Source organism: Myotis daubentonii, chromosome 7, assembly GCF_963259705.1.
Source record: "Myotis daubentonii chromosome 7, mMyoDau2.1, whole genome shotgun sequence".
Lineage (NCBI taxonomy): Eukaryota > Metazoa > Chordata > Mammalia > Chiroptera > Vespertilionidae > Myotis > Myotis daubentonii.
In genome coordinates, this window is record NC_081846.1 from 6,049,903 (window position 1) to 6,076,999 (window position 27,097).

General features: G+C 43.9%; 1 protein-coding gene across 1 annotated transcript in view; it reads right to left on the reverse strand.

Annotated features, from left to right (window-relative positions):
* Positions 1–27,097, reverse strand: part of DNAH7 (dynein axonemal heavy chain 7) — a 157,189-nt gene that overhangs the window by 53,816 nt on the left and 76,276 nt on the right. The window contains exons 33-45 of the mRNA XM_059702605.1: positions 26,872–27,003; positions 25,068–25,292; positions 23,571–23,768; positions 21,101–21,256; positions 19,959–20,127; positions 17,896–18,022; positions 16,266–16,485; positions 12,210–13,082; positions 10,465–10,694; positions 9,485–9,815; positions 6,902–7,248; positions 4,832–5,012; positions 1,386–1,571 (exon numbers count right to left, since the gene is read on the reverse strand). Coding sequence (XP_059558588.1) covers positions 1,386–1,571; positions 4,832–5,012; positions 6,902–7,248; positions 9,485–9,815; positions 10,465–10,694; positions 12,210–13,082; positions 16,266–16,485; positions 17,896–18,022; positions 19,959–20,127; positions 21,101–21,256; positions 23,571–23,768; positions 25,068–25,292; positions 26,872–27,003 — 3,375 coding nt within the window. The remainder of the gene's footprint in view (positions 1–1,385; positions 1,572–4,831; positions 5,013–6,901; positions 7,249–9,484; positions 9,816–10,464; positions 10,695–12,209; positions 13,083–16,265; positions 16,486–17,895; positions 18,023–19,958; positions 20,128–21,100; positions 21,257–23,570; positions 23,769–25,067; positions 25,293–26,871; positions 27,004–27,097) is intronic.

Consider the following 27,097-nt stretch of genomic DNA (forward strand, 5'->3'; position numbering starts at 1 on the left):
GCTCCTGGTTGATGGGGCTCCTGGATGGCGGGGCTCCGTGATCAGCAGCGGGGCGGGGAAGTGTGTTCACAGGAGGAGCTGTGGCTTTGCCTGTATCTTGAGCGTTGCTTTGCTCTTGTCAGTAAATTCCCAGTCTCGGCTCTGGACCCAGCGCTCCCTGGAAGCGTCTGGCAGGGTTTGCTGGCAGCCCCGTAGGAAGAAGCAGTGACGGGAAGTCAGCAGGACCCAGCACTGGAGCGGCTGCAGGAGGAGCTGGCGGCAGGCATGGCACTGCCTGGTGCACCGTCAGCCTGGCCCTGGGCTGCCCGCAGGAGCCTGGGCACACACCCTGGGCCGGGCTGGGGGCCAACAGAGAGGGACGAAGGCCAGGTTACGCCTCTCATCGCTCCCAGCTGATGCAGACGAGGAGGAAGAGGCTCAGCTAGAACATGGGCTCCCTTTTCTCCACAGTCTCACACCACTTGTTGTTCATCTGCTGATGGTAGCCATGCTGGCCGGTGTGCGGTGGTACCTCATTGCCGTCTGAATTTGCATCTCTTCGATGATTAGTGACGCTGAGCACCTTTTCTTATGTCCCTTGGCCTTCTGTATGTTCCCTTTGGAGAAGTGTCTCTTCAGGTCCTCTGCCTGTTTTTTAATTGGATTGTTTGTCTTTCTTTTGTTGAGTTGGATGAGTTCTTTATATATTTGGGATATTAAGCCCTTATCAGATGTTTCATTGGCAAATATGTTCTCCCCTGCAGTGGGCTCCTTTTCGTTTTGATGCTGGTTTCTTCTGCTGTGCAGAAGCCTTTTATTTCGATGCAGCCCATTTGCTTATTTCTCCTTTGTTTCTCTTGCCCTCAGCATTGGACCACTGAGAATTCTGCTGCTACGGGAGATGTCTGATATTTTGCTGCCTGTGCTTCTAGGATTTTTATGGTTTCACGATTTAAACAGAACCTTGTGCACTGCTGGTGGGAATGCCGATGGTAAGACCACTACGGAAAACAGTGTGGAGTTTCCTAAAAGAATTAAACATGGAACTGCCATGTGACCCAGTGATCCCACTTCTGGGAATACATCCTAAGAAACCCAAAACACCAATCAGAAAGCATGTATGCACCCCTGTGTTCATAGCAGCACAATTTACAATAGCTAAGATCTGGAAACAGCCCGAGTGCCCATCAGCAGATGAGTGGATAAAAAAGGTGTGATACATCTACACCACAGAATATTATGCTGCTGTAAAAAAGATCTCTTATCCTTTGAAACAAGATGGAGGGACACTTTCTTCTCACACTTAGCAAAACACACAAATAAACAAACATCCCTCAGGTTAATGTCTGTGTCCTGGGAGGGGCAGGAAGACCTTGGCAGTCACTGATTGTCTCCCTGCCCCTTACCTGGCGGTAGTTGGAGGTGAAGGCGCCCAGGTAGGCCACAACCCCCGAGGAGATGAGGATGTCGCCCGTCAGGTTGATGTACAGCAGCCCCAGCTCCAGGGCCGATTGGCTCCAGCGGGTTTTCTCGCCCCCGAGGCCGCCAATCAGCTGCTCAGCCCGTTCCAGCTTCTTGCTGCACAAGTCAACCTCAAATGCAAGAGTGAATTGTGTCAGCAGCTACAATAGAATGAGTTATAAAATCCTGCAAGATTTTACCCTCAGAGAGAAATTATTACTTTTTCATTACAAATTTGCCACTGGAATTTTTAACTCTCTAAAGCAGTGGTTCTCAACCTTCTGGCCCTTTAAATACAGTTCCTCATGTTGTGACCCAACCATAAAATTATTTTCGTTGCTACTTTATAACTGTAATGTTGCTACTGTTATGAATCGTAATGTAAATATCTGATATTGCAGGATGGTCTTAGGTGACCCCTGTGAAAGGGTCGTTCGACCGCCAAAGGCAGGGATCCTCAAACTTTTTAAACAGGAGGACAGTTTACTGTCCCTCAGACCGTTGGAGGGCCGGACTATAGTTTAAAAAAAATACTATGAACAAATTCCTATGCACACAGCACATATCTTATTTTGAAGTAAAAAAACAAAATGGGAACAAATACAATATTTGTATTTGCATGTGGCTCGTGGGCCGTAGTTTGAGGACCCCTGGCCAAAGGGGTCGCGACCCACAGATTGAGAACCGCTGCTCTAAAGGAAACATGTGAGCTATCTCATTGTGAACACTGGGAAGTTCAGAACCTTTGATGATTTTTCCATAATAGAAGTATGTCTATGAATACAATTTATGAAATTCATAACGGTATTTGTCATGGAAAGCAAAGATAGTTTTATTTAAGGAAATGACCTATAGTATGAGACATTAAAAGGTAAGTAATGAAGAACATTCTCTTGCAAATATAGATGTTCCCCCTTCATTTCAATCATCTAAATGAATTTTATTTTAGTATTCTCTGAACATTTCCCACTCATTTAACTTATGGGTGATTTTATAACTTTAAGGGTTAAATGTTTAAAAGTTTTAATAACTTATGCTTGCTTACAAAGCACGATTTTCAAGTTGTTAAATGTATCAACGTACTCAGACACCTACAAATAGCCTTACCTGGGGGCGTCGATCACCAGCTGAGAGCCTGCTCTGTGCATAGGACTGGTAACCACATTTGATTACACATAATTAAGCCATGTGATTAGCAAATAAAAAGGGCAGTTATGAAGGTAGCAAACTTGGGGGGAAACCAATTCAAACCATGCAATAGCAATATTCCAGTAGAATACCTGAATTACTTTGATTTATTTTAGCCCTAGCCAGTTTGGCTCAGTGGATAAAGTGTTGGCCTGTGGACTGAACGGTCCTGGGTTTGATTCCAGCAAAGGCACATGCCCCAGGTTGCGGGCTCGATCCCCAGTAGGGGGGTCTGCAGGAGGCAGCCAATTAATGATTCTCTCTATCATTGATGTTTCTATCTCTCTCTCCCTCTCCCTTCCTCTCTGAAAACAATAAAAATACATTTTTAAAAATAAAAAATAAAGTGATTTAGCATCATTATTTTTGGGAGAAGACAAAATTAAGTCAAGTTTACCTCAAGGTTTAAAATTAAATAATTCACATGAAAAGAGGAAGTAAATAGCCAGTCCGGTGTGGTTCAATGGTTTTATAACCAGGAAGATACGGTTGAACTAGAGGCCCAGTACACGAAATTCGTGCACTCAGGGGGCCCCTCAGCCCGGCCTGCGCCCTCTGGCAGTCTAGGAGCCCTTGCGGGATGTCCAACTGATGGCTTAAGAGTGGGCCTAAGCTGTCAGTCAGACATCCTTAGCACTGCACTCACCAGCCGTGAGCCCTGCTCAGGGCTTCTGGCTGAGGGGTGTCCCCCTGTGGGAGCTCACTGATCACCAAGGGGCAGCTCCTGTATTGAGCATCTGCCCCCTGGTGGTCAGTGCGCATCATAGAGACCAGTTGTTCTGCCATTTGGTCGATTTGCATATTCACTTTTTATTATATAAGATAATTGCTTTTAGATTAAAAGATACAAAATACTGTATCAATTTATCTAAAGATATGTTTAAAAAAGCAAAAGGTATCTAATTGGTAATATTTTTTACACTTGCTAAATTTAAACCTTTTCTTTTTTAATTTTCCCTTTTTTAATAGTTTCTGCCTTTCTTCATCCATTATTCTCTCAAAGATCTTGAAGTGGTAATCAGGCCTTGGACTATAATAAAGTTGTCAGAAGAAACAATTAAGTAAAAAATATTTTAGCTAAAATTTCTCCTCCAAGAGCAGATTTTTAGTAGACATGTGCATATATTCATTTTACAGCACCGTAAGTTTTAACATGTTACTTTGAAAAATAAAAATGTCGAACATATAGCAGAGTTGAAACATATTTAGAGTGAGCAACAACATACTGTCAGTTATATTGTTTAAACTAAAACTGATGCTCAATAGTAGGTCGCATTTCTAAATATCAGCCACATATTTGCACAAATATAGAATGTGTGCACATATCCTACAGGAGGGAGCAGTCTGGTACCATGGGACCGAGCATAGCTACTAGGGTCAGATCGCCTGGGTTCCGATCTTAGCCTTAATGCTTAGAATCTGGGGTAACCATGGACAAGGTGCTCAACTTTTCTGTGCTTCAGTTTCTACAAAAAGGTACAAAGAGATTACCTCCCTCATTTATTGAGGGAATACATGAGATAGTATATACAACAGTGCCTTACATATAAGAAGCACCCAACACAATTTGACTGGCACAAAGTATTTTGACTTCTTTTCTGGAACATGCTCAGACTTTAGCAGTTAGTTTTTGCAAACAGCATCGCTATGTGAGTTAGAGCAGCGGTCGCCAACATTTCGGACCTCATGGACCACTGGTTGGCAACCGCTGAGTTAGAGCAATGCTTTTAGTCTTAAAGACATTTTCAGTGGCCACAGCTTGGTGCTGAGTGTTGAGTTCTAATCTCGGCTTTGCCATCAACTCTTACACAATCTAAGGCAATGAACATTTTGGCTCTCCATTTCCTCACCTCTATATAAAATGAAGACTAATTTAAATAGTCTAGCTCGATATTTTAATAATACAAGGCAGAGATGATAGTGGCAATATTTTTTATTTTGGAGAAGGAAAGGGCCAAGGGAAGGTACACATTTTAGGCTCTGGGGCCCAAGAGGTAAAATCGAGGATATCGTGTAGGTGCTTATATAACCATTCAATATGTAATCATTTAACAATGATTACTAGCGTGTGGACCATAAAAATGGGCGGTGATGAATTTGGCCCGGGGCCCACAGGTCGCCAACCCCTGACCAAGAAGCGAGGATCGCTGTGGGATGCGCTCACATGAACATGGTCTTCGCGTTTGCCCGCACCATCCCGTACCTGGTTCTCCAGGTCAGCCTTCTTCTCTTTGTTCTGCTCCAGCTTGTCCTGCAGCTTGGCCAGCTTGTCCTGCACCTCGTGCAGGACGGCCTGTTTCTTCCGGAGGCCGTCCATGGCGACTTTGAGCTCTCCTTCCGCTGCAGCCAGCTTGATCTTTTTGGGAGCGACTATTTTTGCCACTCTGCAAGAAAGTGAAATTGGAAAATGAAATATACACTTAATATTCCAGGGTACTACCACTACCACTGAATTTGCTTGCCTAATATCCTTCCTCTAACTCAAAACCCATCTTCATATACAACCTAGACCAGTGATGGCGAACCTTTTGAGCTCGGCGTGCCAGCGTTTTGAAAAACCCTAACTTAACTCTGGTGCCGTGTCACATAGAGAAATTTTTTGATCTTTGCAACCACAGTAAAACAAAGACTTCTATTTTTGATATTTATTTTATATATTTAAATGCCATTTAACAAAGAAAAATCAACCCAAAAGATGAGTTCACGTGTCACCTCTGACACGCGTGTCATAGGTTCGCCATCACTGGTCTAGACTGATCTCCTTACTGTCTGTTTCACCCAAGAATCAGTCAAGCCTGATCCCAGAACATCAGACGTGACGATTAATACCCAATAGGCATAACGCTTCAAACAAGTAAGTGTTTTTTACCCAAAACAATAATACTTGGCTGTTGCCAGTGTGGGTTGTTTTTTTTTTGGTGATTTTGCAAAAGGAGAATAGCACATTCATGTAAAATAGTACAGAGTTTGGGGAAAGTAGCTAAATTCTGGTGAGGAGAAAGTGAAGTATTCTATCTGTGTCATTTTACTTCTTTTTAAAGTTTCAGAATATACCCTTAGGTAAAACCCAATTTTCTTATAAACATGTAAGTGGGTAATAAAAGGGACAATATAGGAAAAAAGAATGGATCTAAATTATTTTCTTTATCTGGAAATGGAGTCAGTCTGCTATCTTTCTAAACAAATCATAAAACATTACATTAAAATTTATCATTGAACATAAGATATGTACAATGATTCTAATTGTGTGTGTTTGAAAGATCCTGTAGAAGTTGCTCTTTGAAGAAACAACCAATGGTTCTTACTCTGCACAGGCTATGCACAGTCTCACACACCATCCAAAAGGCGCCTTGTCTCGTAAAGAACGTGCCTATGTTACACCGGCGGCTGCCGGTGTGGCCCAGGCCCCTCCCCTTCCCGGGGCCCGGAGGCCCGCCCTTGTCCACTGGCATCTGTGTAAGGCATTTCTTCACATGCTCAGTCAAAGCAATACACGCAGCAGACTGAAGAAGCAGATTCGAGAGTCCAGCCATCTCCTCCTAGAGCACATATTAAAGAGATTTGCTGGAATGTAAAACACCAGCGTTCTTCTCATAATTTTTTTTTTTGAAAATGTGGATTTAAAAAAATAATTTGTGTTAACATGTAATGTTCTCTCTCTCTCTTTTTTTTTTCTTTTTGTAGGGAAATACACATGTAATGTTTTCATTGCTCTTTTAAAAAAATGAGCTCTTGCCCTAGCTGGTTTGGCTCAGTGGATAGAGCATCGATCTGTGGACTGAAGGGTCCCAGGTTTGATTCCTGGTCAGGGCACATGCCTGGTTGCAGGCTTAATCCCCAGTAGGGGGCGTGCAGGAGGCAGCAAATCAATGATTCTCTCTCATCATTGATGTTTCTCTCTCTCCCTCTTTCTTCCTCTCTGGAATCAATTAAAAAAATATTTTAAAAAATAAATATTTGAACTTAAAAAAAAAAAGAACTCTTAAATGTATTTAAAAGTTTCTCAGTTTTAATTTCTAGCTGGTAGATAATAAACAAAAGCTTTTGGGTCGCTAATAATTGTTAAGAGTATAGAGGGCTCCTGAGTGGAGAACGTTTGGGGAGCATGGCAGCACTCTATTTAATTGCTGGAAGCTCGCCTCCACCAATATGCAAGCACAGACAGGAATTAGCCGGTTTCCTGAGGTTCCTCTCAGCTCTGTAGCGTCTAAGTCTGATCCTGCCTAAGTGGCCACATTGGAGAAGAGCGTACCAGGTCGCTGTCGGCACTCACTTGTCGTACGAATCCATGGCGATGACCCACTTGCACAGGCCCTCAGCCGCCGTGGATGCATTTCTGATCTTTTCTGGGACAAAATCCGGATTTGGAATGTAATTTTTCCTGATGATATTCATGTAGGCCGGAGGAATGTTGTCTTTGTCATATTCATGAAGGGACTGTAGGAATCGAATGTCACCGAGGAGTCTCTTAGCTGGACCCCAGAAATCCTCTATCTTCTTCCCGGAACCCGTGGGGTCGGGGATCTTGTCGGATTTGATGCCTTTCAGGATGCAGATGGCCTCCATCACGAGCTTGACCCCAGCAGGCGGACTCTTCATGGACTTGACCACTGTAATGTCCTGGAAGTGAAACACGCCAGTTATTTAAAAACAGCTTGTGTGTGGATTATTTGTCATTGGTTTTTATTCTCAAGACAAGCTGTAGGCTCTAGAATCTCATTGTTCAGGTGACTGTGACTAGAGGTATTGTCAAGAAGCATGGAGTTGGGGGTTAATGGGGGGGATGAGGACACATTTGTAATACCTTAACTAAAAAAAAAAAAAAAAAAAAAAAAGGTTAAAAAAAAAAAAAAGAAGCATGGGGAAATCTGTGTCTCCCCCCACCCAAGTTAAAAACTACAAATAATGATGGGAAGATACCTATGTAAGATTACTTGACATAAAGTCTACTTCAAAAACACACCAAAGAGAGATTTGGCTGTCACAAAGTAAGAGTTTTGTAGCTTCTTAAAGACTATAAAAATGCAAATGTTAGAAAAATACAAAAATTATGAATATGAAGATCTATAATCATCGTATACAGTTAACTACTGCAAACATTTTTGTTTGCATTCTTCCATATCATTTTCTGTGCATGTGTACATGCCACAAACCAGTGTCTTTTAACCAATGGGATCATGGTCTACATAACACGCATGCTGTGTTAAGAACGATTTCAATAACAATATCTGGTGAACAATCTTTCATGCTGATAAGATTGATCATCATTCTAATGGTTGCACAACTTTCCAATGTATAGACATGAATCACAATCCTTATGCCCTATCAAAGCTGGTTTACTATTACGACTGCCCTATTGAATAAATGACTGTATGTTCTTTGTTTTTGAAGCTTTTAACACATATTGACGAACTGCTCTCCAGAAAGTGTAAGGCTGCCTGTTTTACTACCTACACCCTTAGCAACATTTGTAGGCATTCTGATAGGCAGAAGAAATCTTACTTTAATCTGGGTTTCTTTAAATACATGCGAGGTAAGATAGATTTTCCTATGTTTAGTGACTATTTGTATTTCCTCTTTTGTGAATTACTTCTTTATATCATTTTACTATCTGATCTTAGAGCTACTTATCTGTAAGAGCTATTTATGTAGACATTAATCATTTGTTTGTCAAATAATTCAAATATTTCCCCCCGTGTTTCTAAACTTCTGTCCATAGTGTTTATATCAAACAAGATGCATTGGTTTTTAGGTACTAAAATTTATAACTTTTATAAAAACTGTATTAATTGTAAAAAATGCAAGATCTCCAGATTCTACATATCACAAACAATATTGCTTAGTTTTATTCTGAATTCTCTCACCCTCAAGAAATACTAGGTCCTAGTCCATTTAGAGTTCATAAATATGACTTACATTTTCTATTTTATAGTAACATAACTATTTACATTTAAATTTCCATCAGTCTGAGATATGTTTTTGAGTAAGGTATAAATAAAATCTCCAACACTCTCCCACTTACCCCACCCAACAGTTTAGCCAATATTCCCTCACACTACTTATTTTTTTAAAATTCATCTTTATCTTTCTTAATTGAAATGTTCCCCTTCCATATCTTAAGTTTTATTATTTAATGCCACATTTCATCAAATCTAAGACACCCTACTAAAAATATAAGCCAAATTATTGTACATATCACACACACACACAATAACCACTGGCAAACACTGACACAATACAGTCGGCCCTCCCTGGCCACGGATTCCACATTCGCAGACTCAACCAACCGAGGACTGTTGTTCCTGTTTCCTAAACAATGCCGTATGAACTACTTACATAGACCTTACTTTGTCTTTGGTAATGAAGTAATCTAGAGATGATTCAACGTGTGCAGGAGGATGTGCGTCGGTTATATGCAGATACTGCGCTATTTTATAGCAGGAACTTGAACCTGCAGATTTGAGTATCAGAAGGGGGTCCCGGAACCAGGCCCCCCAGACACTGAGGCGCGTCCGTACTTTCTCACCCCTGCTGCAGGGTGCACCCCAATTACAAACGTGCCCACATATGAGACAGGCTCTCCGATCAAAACGTACACTTGGTCTTCTGCCCCTGTCGATGACTGTGGCTGTTTTGCAAAGTTCTTAAGGTGACAGGTGTCCCATGGCAGGTGTGACATTGGGGAGGTTTCTGCTTTTTCAAGATCGTCGTAGGCATGCCTGTGTATTTCTTTTTCTTCAGGTGATTGGGGAACCCTGGGACTCGGACGGCATGAACAGTGGGGACAGGTTGCGGCACACGACGCGCAGGGCCTCCCTGAGCTCTGAGGACCCCGCCCGCCCGCGCGGCCTCTTACCTGCGCGGTCAGGGTGTCCAGGGCCGCGAGCGCCGACTCGAGGACGGGCAAGGCCCCCGCCAGGTCGGCGTCACACTCGTCTTTGATGGCTTTGGCTGCCATAGTCTGCTCGTTCGCCACGATCTCATCCGCTTTCACTATTTTCTCCGTTTTGGCCACTTCGAACGATTCCCTCTCGATCATCAGCATCATTTCGTCCACCGCTTTGCTGGCAACCTTTAGCTGAGGCTGGAGCGCCTCCAACTCCAACTGCATGGAGGCGACTTGAGATGCCGCGGAATCCAGTTTCTCCAGACCCACCTCGTACCTCTTCTTCATCTTCATCACCTCACTGAAAGCAAACACACAGCCCGCTTAGGCGTCAGGCTCCGGGCCTCCTACAGGGAAGGAGATTCAGTGTCCTGGGCTCTCGGGGCTTGTTCAAAGCATGGCTAGAGTGACCGGGACAATTTCCACCAAAGTCAAACCTATAAACACAGAGCGCCTAAGGGTGGTTACCAGGGGACTGGGTGTGGGTGAGAAGAGGGAGGGTGTTTAAAGGTACAAAATTATAAGGAATAGTCAAAATCCTTAGAGCTCGAATGCAAAGCTAAATGAATATCGCTAATGACGTGGTATGATAACTATGTAATGTGATAAATAGTGGTCCAACGGCAGTCATATTACAATATTAAACGTATCAGAGTAACCAGTTTGAACTTACACAATGTTACAGGTCAAATTTCTCCAATAAAAAAGTGATCGTAATATAAAGTGTGTAACTGAGCAGTAGTTAGCTATGTTAGGCAATGCATCTGTACAAAAGAGTAAGACCCACTCCTGACCTTAAAAAATGTTTGCGGAGTAGTCATTTAATGACTTAACAAAACTCACTATACATGTGAAGTAAATCTCTATTACATCACAGCAATGCCGTTTTGGTACGCACAAATAATTTAAAACTGCTGTAGCTTACTCAAAATATAAACATTCATTTTTACCTTCTTTTATTTTCCAACAACAGTTTGAAGGTGGAGATTAATTCCAGATAAGAGGTTGGAGTCACATAATTGTATCTTTGAAGCTCGACGTGGAAGGATGTGGATAAATCTATAGTGGACGTGTGGAAGCTTTTACACATGTCGATGCAGCCGTCCCGTATCTCCTCTGACATCTCAATTTCTTCCAGAAAGCGTGAGGCCACTGCCTGGAGTGCATCCTCAGGCCACGACTAAATGTAATAGAAATGCTTCAGCGCTGGACCCAAGTTACTCTCTGGGCCTGTGATACTGTGATCCTTTAGAACTCAGGGGGGTTAGGGGTGGAGGGGGGAGGAGGAGGGCGGGGATGCGTGGGGGAGATGTGCTCACGAGGACTCCCCCAGGACTCGCATGTCCAGGGCAGGGAGCGAGCAGGAGTGCCTGGAACGCTAGCTCCATGGCTTGTTCGGGGCTCAGAGGAATCGCTCCTGACACCGCAGGAGCGAGGAAGAGGAAAGGAGCGAAACTCACAGGATGCCTCTTTCTGTGCCGTTCTGCTGGAATTGCCTCATTTAATCCTCCCAGTAGCTCTCTGAGGTAACTAAACCCCAGAATCGTATGGACAGCAACCTCCTTCGTTTCTCTTAGAGGTATCTCACACTCAACAAGCCCATGGCATGGTTCCTGTCTCCCCCAGAACAGTTGCCATCTTCTCCAATTTTGTAAACATCACCCCTTCCACCCAGTGACTCAAGCCAAAATGCAGGAACCCTCCTTGAGGGTGGAAAAAGAGAGGTAGGGGTATTTCCACCTCTATTCCTCGCCAGCGGGAGCTGAGCTCTAGGCTTTGGGTTCCTGCGCCTGTCAGGCAGTCCTGCTTCCACGGCTCCAAACTCCAGTCACACTCGTCCCTCCCTTTTATATCCAGCTGTAGTACCCACTTCCTACGCTAGCCACCACTGCTGGTCACTCTACCATCCCTCTCATTTCCTTCCACCCTGCCGACACCTCCATGAAGAGTCTTTTCATTCAACGTTCCCCAGTGACGCCTTCCAATGTACCCTGTCTTTCCCTGACAGGACGCTGACCGATACACAAATTTATCCTAAGACTTTCTAAGGTATATTGAGGTTAATGACTGCATACACTAGCAATAAAATGATTTTCTATTATGATGATTTCTTGAGTTATCTATAATAATAAAAACATAATATGCTAATTAGACTGGACAGCCGAACAACCTTCTGGATGGCATTCTGGACGTCCTTCCAGACGAAGCTGCCATGGTGGGGGCCGAGGCAGAGGTGGTTAGGGGCGATCAGGCAGGCAGGCAGAGTGGTTAAGGTAGATCAGGCAGGCAGAGGCAGTTAGGGGTGATCAGGCAGGCAGGCGAGCAGTTAGGGGCGATCAGGCAGACAGGTAGAGTGGTTAGGGGCGATCAGGCAGGCAAGCAGAGGCAGTTAGGGGCAATCAATCAGGCAGGCAGAGTGGTTAGGAGTTATCAGGCAGGCAGGCAGGCGAGCGGTTAGGAGCTAGCAGTCCCAGATTGTGAGAGGGATGTCCGACTGCCAGTTTAGGCCCAACCCTGCAGGAATTTTGTGCACTGGGCCTCTAGTAATTTCATAAAATCAGATAGTATTATTGATCACAAAATTCTGTTAAAACTACATTTTTCTGGGGGGCGGGGAGCGGGGGGAGTCTACAATAAAAGTCATGACAGAGAATCAACATTTCTAGAAATCTATCAAAAATGTGCACGGCAATACCTGAAACCAGTCAATGGTACAGCAGTTAACAAGAGCCGGGAACTTTCTCAGACGAATCCGAAAGGCATCCCCAATGGGGCTCATGGCCAGGACGACGTGCAGCTGGCTGCGGCAGCGATCGATGAACATGTTGAAGAGAGCGATGGGGCTTCCATCGGTCTGTTTGGTTTTATCCCGTTGGCGGTCGAGCTGGCGCATCTTCTCGCATATCTCTTGCTTCTCGTCTAACGCAAAGAGATTCGGCACTTCCCCCGCATTGAGCAGATTGTTGACGTCTTCTAGAAACGACTCCCTTTTAATCTGAGTGTCTGTAAACAGGAAGACCCCATGCATCTCGCCCTCGGCGCATTTCCTCAAGATCACTTTTAGATCCTCGTGCCACTCGGTGTTACCGTAGCCCTTCGTGATTTCGACCTGGAAGACGGAATAATCAGCCATGTGGGCCGCCAACCTGGTGACAGACTGCCTCCCGCTGCCTCCCACGCCGACCAGAAGAGCATGGCTGCGAGGCTGCTTCAGGATCCTGGAGATGCGGCTGATGTGCTCGATGGCAAATCGGAACAAGACGAGGCTCATGGTCTTCTTGCTCATGTTGTTATATTCCTCCAGGTGGGTCTCCACGATCACCCGGAGGTGGTCCACGTTTTCAACCTCTCTGTAGTTGGTGTCCTCCTTCTTGGGGTCATGGAAATCACAAAACATGAGGCTGCGTAAGTCATCTTCCTCCACGACTCCATCACCATTGAAATCCAGATGTTGAAAAAGATCATGAAAGTTTTCATACATATGATGCGTCAAAATTTCTTGAATGTACTCGATAAGCCAACGTCGGTCTGCATTATCCAGGAGGCGATCATAATACACCCTAAGGACCTGGAAAATCATTAAAAACCAGCTTTAGGAACGGACTCTTCTATTTTTTTTATTATTATTACTATTTCTGGGCTAATCTCAAGTAATATAAAAAGTACTCTCAGGAAATTTTAATGGGATTTATTAAAAGCATATCTAAACAATTAGACTAACTCATGATCATGTTTATTTTAAATATTTGTTTGATCATACATATATGAGATACTACACAGTTGCATGCAGTTTTCAATAAGTAAAGGTAATTGGGGGGGGGGACTGAAACAGATGGTAGAGTGGCTGTGAAGACTAGGGAAAGAGTGTGAAGGACTAGAGAGGAAAAACTACTAGAAGCGACTGCCTCTGCTGGTCACTCAGATGAGACAGAGCTGGACACTAGCATCGAGGCTTTTCCAACTTCTGTACCATGGCCTTCCATTCTCCAAGCTAGATAGCAGTTTGAAAATTATTGGAGAATCAATAGATACTATTTTTTAAAAAGCACATATTCTAGAAAAAGAGAAAATGTCTTCTGTGGAAAGCAAGCTTATTTGGGACATTTAAAAACTATTTTTGTTGTAAGTCGTTGCAGAAGGCAATCTACTAAAATAAGCTCTGGCTATAGGCACATGCTATGTGGCTGTAAGAAATAGTGAACCAGACTTGCTACGTGAAATAACTTTCTTCAAAGTGGTGTGCGTGTCCTTTGGCCACAGTCTGTTTTGGACTGATCTGTGTCCCCTCTAAATTCATATGTTGAAGCCCTACCCCAACGTGACTGTATTTGGAGAGGAGTCCTTTACCGTGGTAATTAAGGTTAAGTGAGGTCATGGGGTGGGGCCCTCATCCAATAGGACTGGTGTCCCTCTAAGAAGGGGAAGAGACAGCAGGACTCTCTCCCCGCAGGCACACAGAGAAAGGCTCTGTGAGGACCCAGTGAGAAGGCAGCTATCTGCGAGTCAAAAGGAAACCCTTCACCGGAACCTTGATCTTGGACTTCTGGCCTCCGGGGCTATGAGAAAATCAACTTGTTGTTTAAGACACTCAGTCGGTGGAATTTTGTTATAGCAGCACTAGCAGACAAATACATAGACAATATAAGCAATGCAGATTCTTGTCAGCAAAATGCCTGACATCTGGGGGAAATCACTTCGGCCTGTCTACACCAGCTTCTTCATCTCTACAATGGAAGTAGTAATACCTGCCTTGTCAGTCTCACAGATGCAAAAATAAAAGGACAACAGGTATAAAAACCATAAACTTGAGAAGTAAAACTACTACAGACTCTCCTGCAGTCAACTTAATGTGTTCAAGAATAATGAGTTCAGCATTCTCACTATTGACAAGTGGATGACATAACAGTGCAAATGATATGATTGCAGCCTCCTCGTACTCCAAGTTCAACAGCTACTTTTCTGTGAAACAGCATAGTTTCCCAACACATGCCAACAGTCACTCCTTGGATGGAGGTACCGAAGACCTCGTGCAACCGCCCCAGGGGAAGAGGAAGCTGAGTTAAACCCCCCTCACTCATCAGACGCCAGTGCCTAAGCATGACTCAAGCATATCATTATCTAGATGGAACTTAGTAAGATCCTAATGCAGTGTTTTCCAAAGATTGTCAAACACCCGCAGGCACTGGGGAAAGCAGTGAATAAATAAAGCTGCGGCTCTCAGAAAACCTCTATTCCAGCAGAGACCATCAGTAAGCAAACATAGAGATGGTATCAGGTGACATTCAGGTATGAAGAACAGAGCAAGATGATAAGGAGTTATAGAGCTGGGGGAGGGATGGTCCAAGGCGAGCCTCCCCGGTCAGTGGATATCTGAGGAGGTCAGTGGGGAAGCCTTGTGGAGAATGGGACTCAGAATGTTCTAGGAAGAAGGACTATCAAGAGCCCAGTTCCTGAGGGGGAGAGTGCTAGATGCTTCCCAGAGTACCATGTGGCCGTGACCAAGTGCTGCCACAGGCCATGCACTCCTTCAGGGAGGTCAACGACATCGTCTCGCTCCCTGCCCACCTTGCAGTATTATTTATGTTACCCAGGTGACCTCCCAGACTTGCAGCCTGTGTCCCCGCCCCAGAGCGTGGATCCCACTCAGGTACTAAGTGGTCTGCAGTGGAGTGAAGCCAGAATCCGCCGGTCACACATTCCCCAAGAGTCACCTACAGGGACCTTGCTGTGGCCGGAACTTCCAAGCGGAATGGACCTTCACTTGGGCATAAAGTTGAAGGTGTGAGGATTTAAGAATTCAACCTGTTGACTAGAAAGCCCACAGAAACAGAATTTTAAAAGACCCTCTGAAATCTATGTCTCTGTAGCACATCGTTTTAACATAGCAGTGCATCCCAGTTTTCCGAATTTTTTAACTACATCATTAAAATTAAAGTAACCCTATTATTTACATATTAAAATGGAAAAGCACTCTACCCCTCAAATTCTCATAGCCTTTGCCTATTTTAAAAATATCGCACTATGGTTTTTGATGTGTTATTTTTTGTATTCTCTCTCTCTCTCACTGTGTCTCCTTCCCTCCCTGCACAAACTTGTACAAGAAAATGTTCACCCACATTCCTGTTCCCAAAGAGAAGGTAAGTATAATTGTATATGGTTTTCATGCTCTTCAAACTGGTTTGCTTTCCAGTTCTTTCGGCAGCCAGTCAAACTTTGAGTAAATAATGTAAGTAAATACATTCGCTTCTCATAAAAAAAAGCAGGCCAGCCCTGACGGATTTGGCTCAGTGGATAGAGCGTTGGCCTGCGGACTTGAGGGTCCCGGGTTCGATGCCGGTCAAGGGCATGTGCCTTCGTTGCGGTCACATCCCCAGTGGGGGGTGTGCAGGAAGCAGCTGATCGATGTCCTCTCTCATTGATGTTTCTAACTCTCTATCCCTCTCTCTTCCTCTCTGTAAAAAATCAATAAAATATATTTAAAAAAAAAAAAACAGGCCAAAAAGTGTTCCTCTTCAAAATTGTTTGAAGTCAAACTAACAAAGATTAAGTCACTTAGGTCCATTTTAAATAGCATAAAATATATGAGTGTGAAACATTTAACAAATCATCTTGCTGACTGACCTTCGTCATGACAGACAGCACATTGCATTGCAGCAGCATAAACTGCTGCGCATTTCTTCTTGCTCAGAGGTTGGCACGAGGAAGGTCTTTGTTTTCTGCGCGATCAGGTTTCAGTAACATGGACACTCACCTCGTGAACCCAGAGACGCTTAATGGCCTCTTTGGTTGCCGCGGTTTCCGGTCTGGACAAACAGATGCCTTGAATGACCCGGGAGAAGTCCCGCAGGTTGAACAGGTAGTGCGACTTGGCCGGGGTAGGCAAGAGGTTCTTCATGGCCTCCTTGTACAGAATCATCGTACCGTTGACAATCTGGGCGGTCAAAGTTAGAAAATCCTCTGGAAATTTGTAACTTAAAAAGGATTAAATGAAAAGGGGAAAAAGTCAGCAAATGCAGAACTCTGGCACATAAACATTTTGCATGCCTAACAAAACTTTTATTCCAACTAAAGCAATTGGCTTAGCTTATAGAATTACCATTTCTTATAATAATGGTGGAACTTTCACTTCTTTCTAAGTTACTTTCCATTCATCACTGTATTTGTGTGTTCAACGGAACCCCACGAGCAGCAGAACCAACGTAACGGACTTTAAATCACTTCAGTAAGGGGACATGACAGCCAACCACCGAGCCCAGGTGATACAGCTCAAGTCCAGGACCCACTGAGCAGATAAGTTCTGCCCCTTTTCACTCCCTGGCATTCTCAACTGCTTACAGACAGAATCCACAAAAAACACAGGTGAAACAGTATTTTCAAAGAGAGGAAAGGAAGAAAAAGTATATAAAGAAAAAAAAAGATGTAAAAAGAAAGTTAAATGGAGAGTTAAATAGGATAAAAAAGGGGGGCAAAGGGCATGATTGGGGTGGAAAGAACATGGGGGAGAATATTCACTTGGAAAAACTGTCTGTATTTAACCTCTGCCTTGACACGGACCCAGCTGCCGTCCTCCATCCTCCTGGCGGGGGCAGGGAATGGCACTTCCAGAGGCTGGGCCCCAGGGGGCGGGCGTGGCTCTGCACAGCTTCTAGGAGCACCTTCCCAGGGCACAGGCCGCACGCTGCACGCCCACTGGGACAGGGATGCCCTGGGGAGCGCACGGGTTCTAGAGCATCCCAGTCACAGGGTAGACCCGACATGCCTTCCCCTCGCTAATCGCACTAGTGGTGGAAATTCAAAATATTCCCACATGAACATATTAAACCGTGGAATGCAAAATTTGTGCGGATTTTTATTTTTATTTATTTATTATTATTTTATATTTTTTAATTGATTTCAGAGAGGAAGGGAGAGGGAGAGAGAGAGAGAAACATGCATGATGAGAGAGAATCATGGATTGGCTACCTCCTGCACGCTCCCTACTGGGGATCGGGCCAGAAACCTGGGCATGTGCCCTGACTGGGAATCGAACTGTGACCTTCTGGTTCATAGGTTGACACTCAATTACTGACCCATGCCAGCCGGGCTGTATGGATTTTTAGGCTAAAATCCAAAGCTTCACACACACACACACACACACACACACACACACACACACAAATGTAAAAAGAAAGCTACTCTGGCTCCTTTTTGGGATGTTCCCATAACCTGGAGATGGGCACAGTGGGGAGTAGGGGGATGGGAGCAAGGGTACCCGTTATCTTTTCCTCCTCTAGGATGCTTTTGTGGAAAAGTTTAAGGAGCACCACTTATATTGGTATGTTTTCAAAATGTTTTATGCCGCCTTAATGAAAAAACAAACAAACACACTGTAAATTACTCACCAGGTTTTTAAATGCCAGTTTAAGATTCTAGAGAAGATTGTATACATGGATTTGTCACTAAACTCATTGATCGTTATAACATTGAAATGCCGCATGAATCGAGGAGTCACTGGATTTCGACCACCACCTACATATCGAAAAGGTAACGCTTAACAATGTTGCTAATAGAAACCAGTGTATTTTTCTCTAATATCTTAGAGCATCAGATAACTCATAAGATGGACAAATGTATGGCACACTGAGAAATTAAGAATAATCAGTTGTTTTGGATAACTTTGACCTCAAAAAAGTATCCCCCTCAAATACAAGATTTTGTTTTCTAGTTGAATTATCTGAATGAGTTCGATTACTTACAGAAAATCTGGGGAAGGATCTATGTTACCAACAGAGCCACCGGCCACCTTCTCCAAGACTTAGAGCCCCAAGCAGTAAACGGTGAACATCCTCATGACAATAAGATATTAAGGGGCGATGTTATGCGATGTTAATACACAGAAACCCTGAATGGCCGAGCCTGGGGTCCTTCCCGCCTGCCTGAGATTCAGCACAGCCTCCACAGGCAGCCCGATTCTCTTCCCGGATCTTCAGTGAATCTCCCTACGGTTCCTGTATGTGGCTACTTCCCTGGCTGCTCCCATTTTTTAAAAAAAATTGGGGATTGTCTCACTTTCATGAAATAATGATGACATTTTCAAGTATGAGGCTGCAATAACTGACTTAGAGTATAACACATCATTTTACAAAATGGATATTATCATTTTTAAATACATGACACATTGCAATTGTGTTTTGAAGGGATTCTGTCATGAAATCTTGGTTAAAAAAAGTGATTTTTAAAGTGTATAATATCTCTAACATATATTTTGCATAACAATAACTCGGTCCATGTTCTATGTTTGCTTAGAATGGCAAATCTAGGTTTTATTGTTATCACTGAATTGTACACACAGCGCTGCCTCTGAAAATGGGAAGAATAGGTGTCAGGTGTTAGTCATAGACCAACGCGGTTGTGCATGTCCAGGGATTAAGCGGCTCCTAAGGAACCGATTTCCCTGGCAGGTTTAGGAAGATGACGACAGGGTTCCAGCAGGAACGGCGAGAGGTCCACCCCAGCTCCGCCTCCCACCCTTCCTCCCAGAGAACACGCAGGAATGGGGGTATTGTCAGCACATGGGCTCCCGGAGGGAAAGCTGCCTCGGACCCAGCCTGGTTTCCTGTCCAGTCCCTCCGGCGGCCGGAAAAGTGGGCATGTGGCACAAGGGGCTGGCTCGCAGGGGTGGCGGGGAGGCAGAGCAGAACGAAGCCTGAGACCCAGGAGCAATAGTTTTATTTCAGAGAGGTGGGGGCAGGGGGCGGAGAAGAGAGTGCTGAGAGCAATTACTGACTCAGCAAACTGTCCACACTACAGGTCAGAGGGTTCAGAGGCAAAACCAGGGAGATGGACAGAAGAAGTGGTACACCGAGAAAGGGAATTTTAAAAACACAATAGCAGAGCTCAGGAGAAGAACAGTGAAAGCTGTCCGGGTAGGTGAGCCGAGCCATTGCGGATATGCCAGCATATGACATTCCTCCGCATGGAGATTCCCATGGGGCTATCCATTTCTCTCGGAAAATGTCAAGGGTCTCTAGGAATTAACTCTTTGGCCACTTCCTACTTAAATCCCTCTCCACTGTCTGTCTAATCCAGGGCCTCACGGGCATGGGGCAAGGTTGGGGAGAGGGAAGTGGTCTCTGAAGCAACGATGTTTCATATGAAACTGTACAGTTGAAACTTTAGTGAACGAAACAGACACGAGCTGCGCGGAGGCAAGGACAGGAAATGGGAGCCAAGTCTCATACGATGGGAGGAAAAGGCTTCGGAAGAGTTGGTGGGAGAACGGCCCCCACCAGGGCAGCCCACTCTGCAGCGCTGACCACTGGGGAACACTCCCTCAGATCACAGCATGTACACACAGGAAGTATAGACACGGAGCACTGCACCTCAGATTGTCCCATTGGGTGTCTCTTTCTCCAGCTCTCTCTTTAGATACAGCCAGAGTGACATTCAATCTTAGAACGTGTACCTGGAGGTCCCATCGCACACATGATCTGAACGTCCACTAGTTTAATCATCGAGCAGTCTTTTAGGTCGTACCAATTCCAGTGATCCAACCACTGTCTCAGCAGCTCGATGGGCGGCTGAGCCCCATACACCTCCCGCGCAGGCATGTTGACGTCATCTACAAAGACAACCTGAGGGTGACAGGGGGAGAGGGATTAGGAAAGACTACCATCTCATTAGAGTGTCCGGCTGTGTTAATAATGTCGAGGCAAAGAATCGGATCGTCACTTTGTAGAGCACGGGTGTGGAAGCGATGGTTTCTTTCCCAATCGAATATTTTACCCCTTGGCATCCATGCTCCCAAGGAACGGAGGGACAGTTTTCTCACTAACCTTACAGGTTAAGAGTTTAGGCCTTACTAATCCTCTCCTCCAATTTGTTTCTCCATATGCCTTCTCCTTTTCCCTGGTACAACTTCAATGCATTAACATGAACGAGAAAGGTGTGCTTGTAAACTGAGAAAAACCTGGGGTGGGGAGAGTGCAGTTGGGACGGTGTTCTTGGTAAGGGAACACAGGTAGGTCAATTGATAACTGGGATGCCTATGGGTCTAGAAAAGCAAGCAGCAAGACTCTGCGAAGTAAAAATGTTAAATGAGAGAATTGGGAAGGTAGATAATTTCCCAGATGAATAGTCTACTTTTAATTTAAAGGGCAGCTGCTTGCTTTTAATGTCACGCCGTCTCACCCACAATGCACATACAAATATGAACACACTTTTAAGGAAATTTCTTAAACAAAATTTGTGAGAAAAAAAGAAGAACACGAAAACTGTAGCTCAGCCAGCGTGGCTCAGTGGTTGAGCATCAACCTATGAACCAGGAGGTCATGGTTCGATTCCTGGTCAGGGCATATGCCTGGGTTGTGGGCTTGATCCCCAATGTGGGGCGTGCAGGAGGCAGTTGGTCAATGATTCTCTCTCATCATTAATGTTTCTATCTCTCTTCCCTCTCCCTTCCTCTCTGAAATCAATAAAAATGTCTATATTGTAGAAACTGTACAAAAAGATACCATGCCCCAGCACACGTGGGTTCGTGTTCTGAGTGGAGCAGCATGCCTGACTAGGACACGTGTTGGGTCGTGTGTACAGAAACGGAGCGATTACCATTTTCTTGCCCAGAGGAGGACCAAACACTCCCTTTCTTCTTTTGTCCAACTTTGACATGATGATGTTCTGAGTTTGAGCTGCTGTAGTTTGTGCTGAGAAGTTAATTAGCAGAGGCTTGTAGATTTCCTTATTGATTTGAGTTAAAAGGAAGTTCTATATAATAGAAAATAATAAAATGAACCATAGTTGGAATTGCGTTTTGGCATTTTAAAATAAACGAAATATATATCATGCAACAAGAGAGGATCTTAGCCATGCACAAGGACAGGAAATCAATAGAAAGAACAGTTGCCATGTCGATGTGCGTCTCTGTTTGTCCAGGCCCCATCCATTGGCTACTCTGATGTCCAGAACCACCATGTACATTACACATCCTATCTCAATGTGGAGCCACAGGAACTGAGAGGTTAAGAAACTTGTAAGGTCTCAGGGACAGGGCAGGACCTTAGACTGCCATTTGTAGCTCTCTGGATCAATGTTCCTTGTAACATAGCTTATTATCTTTCCACTTAAATACCAAGTTATCTGATTGTAAGTGAGGAAGCGTAAATAAGACAACTGTATTTTTGAAATGGAATTCACTGGAAAGTGGGTGCAATTACCATGATTGCTAATCAAGATGTTGTGTTCTACGGATCATCCTGTAGAAGAAGAATAAAGTAGGGAAATATTTATAATACATTAGGTAGAAAAACGCAGATTATGAAATAAAATGCAAAGTATGTTTTCAGTTTTGTGAAAAGCAATGTTGTTTTTGCTGGGACTGGATTCGGTGGGGGTACAAATGACAAAGGGCTTTGTTTTTTTCCATTCGCCACGTCAAGTCTCCGTTCCCTGACTCTTGATGATATCTTAGGTAAATAACTGACATCTCAGCCATTTCTTTTAAGTGCAGGCCAAACCAACACCATGATTTAAAATCTCAGCCTAAACGTCTCCCCTCTCTGCTTTTGGAAATTCCCTCGTATAGGCAGCATTTAGATTGTAATAGAGGTGCCATTTCAATCTGTTGGGAAAGACATTATTTAATAAACTAGAAGCCTGGTGCATGGAATATGTGCCCGGTTAGGGTCCCTAGGCCTGGCCGGTGATCCGGGCCTATGGGGGCCTTCCGACTGCCGGCCAGGGCCTCCCTTCCCTGGCTGCCAGCTGCCAGCTGGGGCCTTCCTTCATTCTGCGCCGCCCCCTGGCGGTCAGCACATATCATAGCAAGCAATCAAACTCCCGGTCTCCCCATTGAACTCCTGAGGGGACAACTTGCATATTAGGCTTTTATAAATATAGATGATACCAGGACAATTACTTAACTATACACCCCAATGTATTCCGAAAGGATTAAATGATGAAATTAAAATAAAGGAGGAAAAACAGGTACTGTCATCATTTGGGGGGGGGGGGGTGCATTGACAGGGAACCTGCAGTGGGAGCGACTGCTGATGGCTCCTTGCTCCCCTCCACCTGCTGCCCGGTTTCCTTCCTCTCCCACAGCTGGGCTCTGGGAAGCAGCAGAACAGAGGCAGAGGGGCCAAAGTCCTGCTTCGCTGGCTCTAAGGTGGTGCTCTCTCAGCTGATGCGTTCTTGCCTGCTACCATGCAGGTTTCCATGATAGCTTCCCTCTGAGAGGAGCAGACGGGCAGGTCCTTCAGATACTCCAAAGGGACACCTGCCCGGCACAGGTCTCTGACACAGGGGACAAATGGCCCCCGCGGCTGAGGCAGTCATCTAGAATGGAGCCATCTGGAATGGAATCATCTAGAATGCAGTCATCTAGAATGGAGGTCCAGAAGACGTAGGCCCTCTTATCTCCCACATTGCCCAGCTGCCCCTGGGAAACTTGGACTTGCCTTGCAAAAGGCTGGGGGTTATTGACTAATTCCAGCCTTTTATCTTCAGAAACCTGAAACTAGAGACAAGAACTGGTCTTTGATCGATATGACCTCCTAACCTCAAGAAACACCCTAAACAGGATGCATAAAGCAACTGAGATTTGGGGCTGCATCTGTCCCAGCAGCTAGCATTTCTTAACTGACACACAGTGGGTATGACTCCAGAAATCATTAAGAAAAATTACTAAATTACTAAAAATCACTAAAACTTTTTAGTAAAATTACTACATTACTTATTACTACACAGTAACCATTCAGATACTAACTGATAAAGTTAAATATCAAGTATAATTAACTAAAACACCTTTTCAAGAGATATAAAATTCTTCATCCTGGACAAGCTATTTTTATTAAAATACCTAAAAAGGGACAGTAATATAGTGATATAAAATGGCATCATATATTTTTCTAAAATAAGTCAATTTTCTAAAATAAATAGGCAATTACACAAAAATGATTTGTGGCTCCAACATCAAAATATTCGAGTATTTAAAAATATTAACTCTACTATTTCATGTGGCTTTAAAAAATTCTTAAGAATACCATGCACATTTCAATATTAAAATTTCTACAATACTTACAATAATGTAAGAACTCTTCCCAGTTCCTGTGGGTCCTACAAATATTGATGGCTTTTGATGGGTGGTTAACAATTCCATTAACGCTGAGTAGCGAATCGTGTCCAGAGTTGGTACAATGATTTCATTAAACATCATATCTTTAGGAATTGGAGGGGCATCTGCCAATTTCTTTATCCATGGGTCCCATCTTCCTACTCCCTGTTTATAATAAACAGCCAAACAGGGAATCTTATGTTATAAATACTTTTTAAAAATATATTGTTATTGATTTCAGAGAGGAAGGGAGAGGGAGAGAGAGAGAGATAGAAACATCAATAATGAGAGAGAATCATTGATTGGCTGCCTCATGCACACCCCCTACTGGGGATCGAGCCCGCAATCTGGGCGTGTGTCCTGACTGGGAATAGAACCATGACCTCCTGGTTCATAGGTCGATGCTCAACCACTGAGCTATTGCGGCCCGGCTGTTCTCATTTTTAAGGGAAAAAGAAGGATATAAAATTATCCATTGGGGATACAGTGTGGGCCCAACTCCACTTGGATCTGTATATATTTCAATAATATGTATTCCTAAACTTTGTCCTCAAGACAGTACTTATGGGAGCTGTTACACAAAAACAAAAAAGTACACAAACACCAGCCAGGTGAGACTGCACAATCTGTGTGGAAATGCTCAGTGAGCACTCCTAACCCAGCTGCGCTCACTCCTGCAGGACCTCTGAGCTCCTGGGAAATGCCAACTGCAGCAGGAACCTCCATGAAGTGTCCTTGACCGGGAAGCCCCTGGTGCTGGAGCCCATGTCATAATATGTCATTTCACCTAGTGAGTACGATCTGCCCATTGGGTATTATTATTTACTAGAGGCCCGGTGCATGAAATTCATGCACTCGACGGGTCTCTCAGCCCAGTCTGCCCTCTCACAGTCCAGAAGCCCTTGGGGGATGTCTGACTGCCGGCTTAGGCCCACTCCTCAGAGGAAGCGGGCCAAAGCCGGCAGTCAGACATCCTTAGTGCTGCTGCGGAGACAGGAGAGGCTCCCGCCGCCACTGCTGCTGCGCTCGCCAGCCATGAGCCCAGCTCAGGGCTTCTGGCTGAGCAGCACTCCCCCTGTGGGAGCACACTGACCACCAGGGGGCAGCTCCTGCATTGAGCATCTGCCCCCTGGTGGTCAGTGTGTGTCATAGTGACTGGTTGTTCCACCGTTGGGTCGATTTGCACATTAGCCTTTTATTATATAGGATTCCATTTTATTAATGAGAAAAACAAGGTTCAAGGAGATTGGATACCTAGTCCAAGGCCATCTAGAAAGAAAAGGGTTTTATTAGGACTCAAACCCGGAGTGTCTGACCTTCACAGGCCAGGGCACCTTCCTCACTCCACGCTGTCTCTTACGGTAAACAGGGGTGACAGGGTGATCACAAAGCCATTACGTGCCGTGTGTCTCCGAGGGGACTCTCTCAGGTTGGTACTTGCACATCCTGCTTCAGAAATCTTACCTCAGTGACAAACTGATAATCATAAATGGTTTTTTTTTCAGGAAATGGGACGGTGAGTGCTTTTGAAGACGTTTGTTCAGCGTTGCTCAGTATTTTAAACCTATTGCGAGTTACGTCTGAAATTGGACCCTCCATTAGTTCTCGAAGAATCTTATTAAATTTCAACCGATCATCATCTGTACAAGAAGCACCGATGGACCATATCAACGAAAAGAGAAAAATGCCCTGCGTTGGAGAGATGAAAAGACAGAGTGCATTCAAGAATGACTTCAATCTATCCTTGAAGCTTGAATCAGATTAGCTGATTAATATCTGTGAAAGGAAATTAATATACTGATAGACAAGAGTAGGTTATCTCAAGATTTTGTAATAATTAGTTTTTTTTTAATGAAACTGCATGTTTTATAAAAAATCTTACTATCAGAGGAGATAATACAATGCAAAGTGTAATTTCTAATGACTACTCTGGAAAAATCACATGATATTTTAAGTATATACAGGACCTTGATATTAAAAAGAATATTGAGATAACTTTTATAAATATAAGAGTATTTTAATAAGGAATAATCAGCCCATAATATACATAGTTTTTAAATTTAAATTTTGATACAGTGTTATTTTTTTTAATATATTTTATTGATTTTTTTCTTTTTCTTTTTTTTTTTTTTTACAGAGAGGAAGGGAGAGAAATAGAGAGTTAGAAACATCGATGAGCGAGAAACATCAATCAGCTGCCTCCTGCACACTCCCCACTGGGGATGTGCCCGCAACCAAGGTACATGCCCTTGACCGGAATCAAACCTGGGACCCTTGAGTCCGCAGGCTGATGCTCTATCCACTGAGCCAAACCAGTTAGGGCAGATACAGTGTTATTTTTTAAAGTAGAATGAATCCATGTTCTTTTGCTTGTCTGTTGTAATAATTATCAGAGCACTGCTTGCCTAACTAGAACTGCCATCCAGAAAGCTTTCTTCTCACCGGACTCAGGCAGACAGAACACGGTCGATGGCAAGGCCAACCGTGAAATAAGAAAACCTGTTTGCTTGTTTCTAAATCAAATCCCCTTTTTACTGCCAATGCGAACACAGTCTTGCCTCTGCTTAGAAAAGCTATGGACTCCACTTTTGACACTGTTCACCTGTTACTAGATTACTCACCGACTGTTTCTCTCTGGAAACTAGGTGAAACCAAATTAACAATTTATTTCACAAAATATAAGCAAGAAGAGTAACATAATCACTACACGACAAGCGTTACTATCAGCAATATAGAATTTTTATCAGAGAATATTCAAGGTCTGTTGATAACTTTATTTCTATTTTACATATGTGCTTACAGATGATATATTGTCTTGTTTTTCTCACTCCAAATATATATGTATACACACATATGCACACATACATATTTGAAACATTTATAGCTCACAAAAAAGAAGAAAATTGAGGAGGAGGAAAACAATGAACTGTTATGATCTGGCAGTTGAGAGAGAGGCGGCTCTCATGGCCAAACGGTGCCTGGCATTTTGGAGAATGGTAACCTCTGAGGCTGACCAAGTGGGCCTAGATTTCAGTAACGGATCTAAGAAGATCGCTGGGCTCCACCCAAACCTCATGCTGCACCAGAACTGCAGGCCAGGCCTTTCCCTACCAGCACCTGCTGTTGGGGCCTGACTTCTTTCTCACTGTTCAGCGACCGCCCATTGTCCAGCCCCAATCCCAGGGGAAGTTGAGTTTCATGAGTTCGGAATCACCGGGGAATGCATTCGATGGCTGTCCATCACATGACCACAGGCAAGGGGCCTTACCTCGAGTAAGGAGTAAGCCTCGCGATCATTTCTCTCTCTCACTTTCACTTCATCGGCAAATTCATCCATAAAACAGTCTATTAGATTCATTAGGGATCGGACTAAGTTTGTATCTGAAGTAGGAGATAATTCCTAAAAAATCAGCAAAAAAAGTCTATAAAGCAAATTAATTGAAACTAGGCACTACTTAAGATAGTCCCAGCTAAGATTTATTGGACTCATTTAG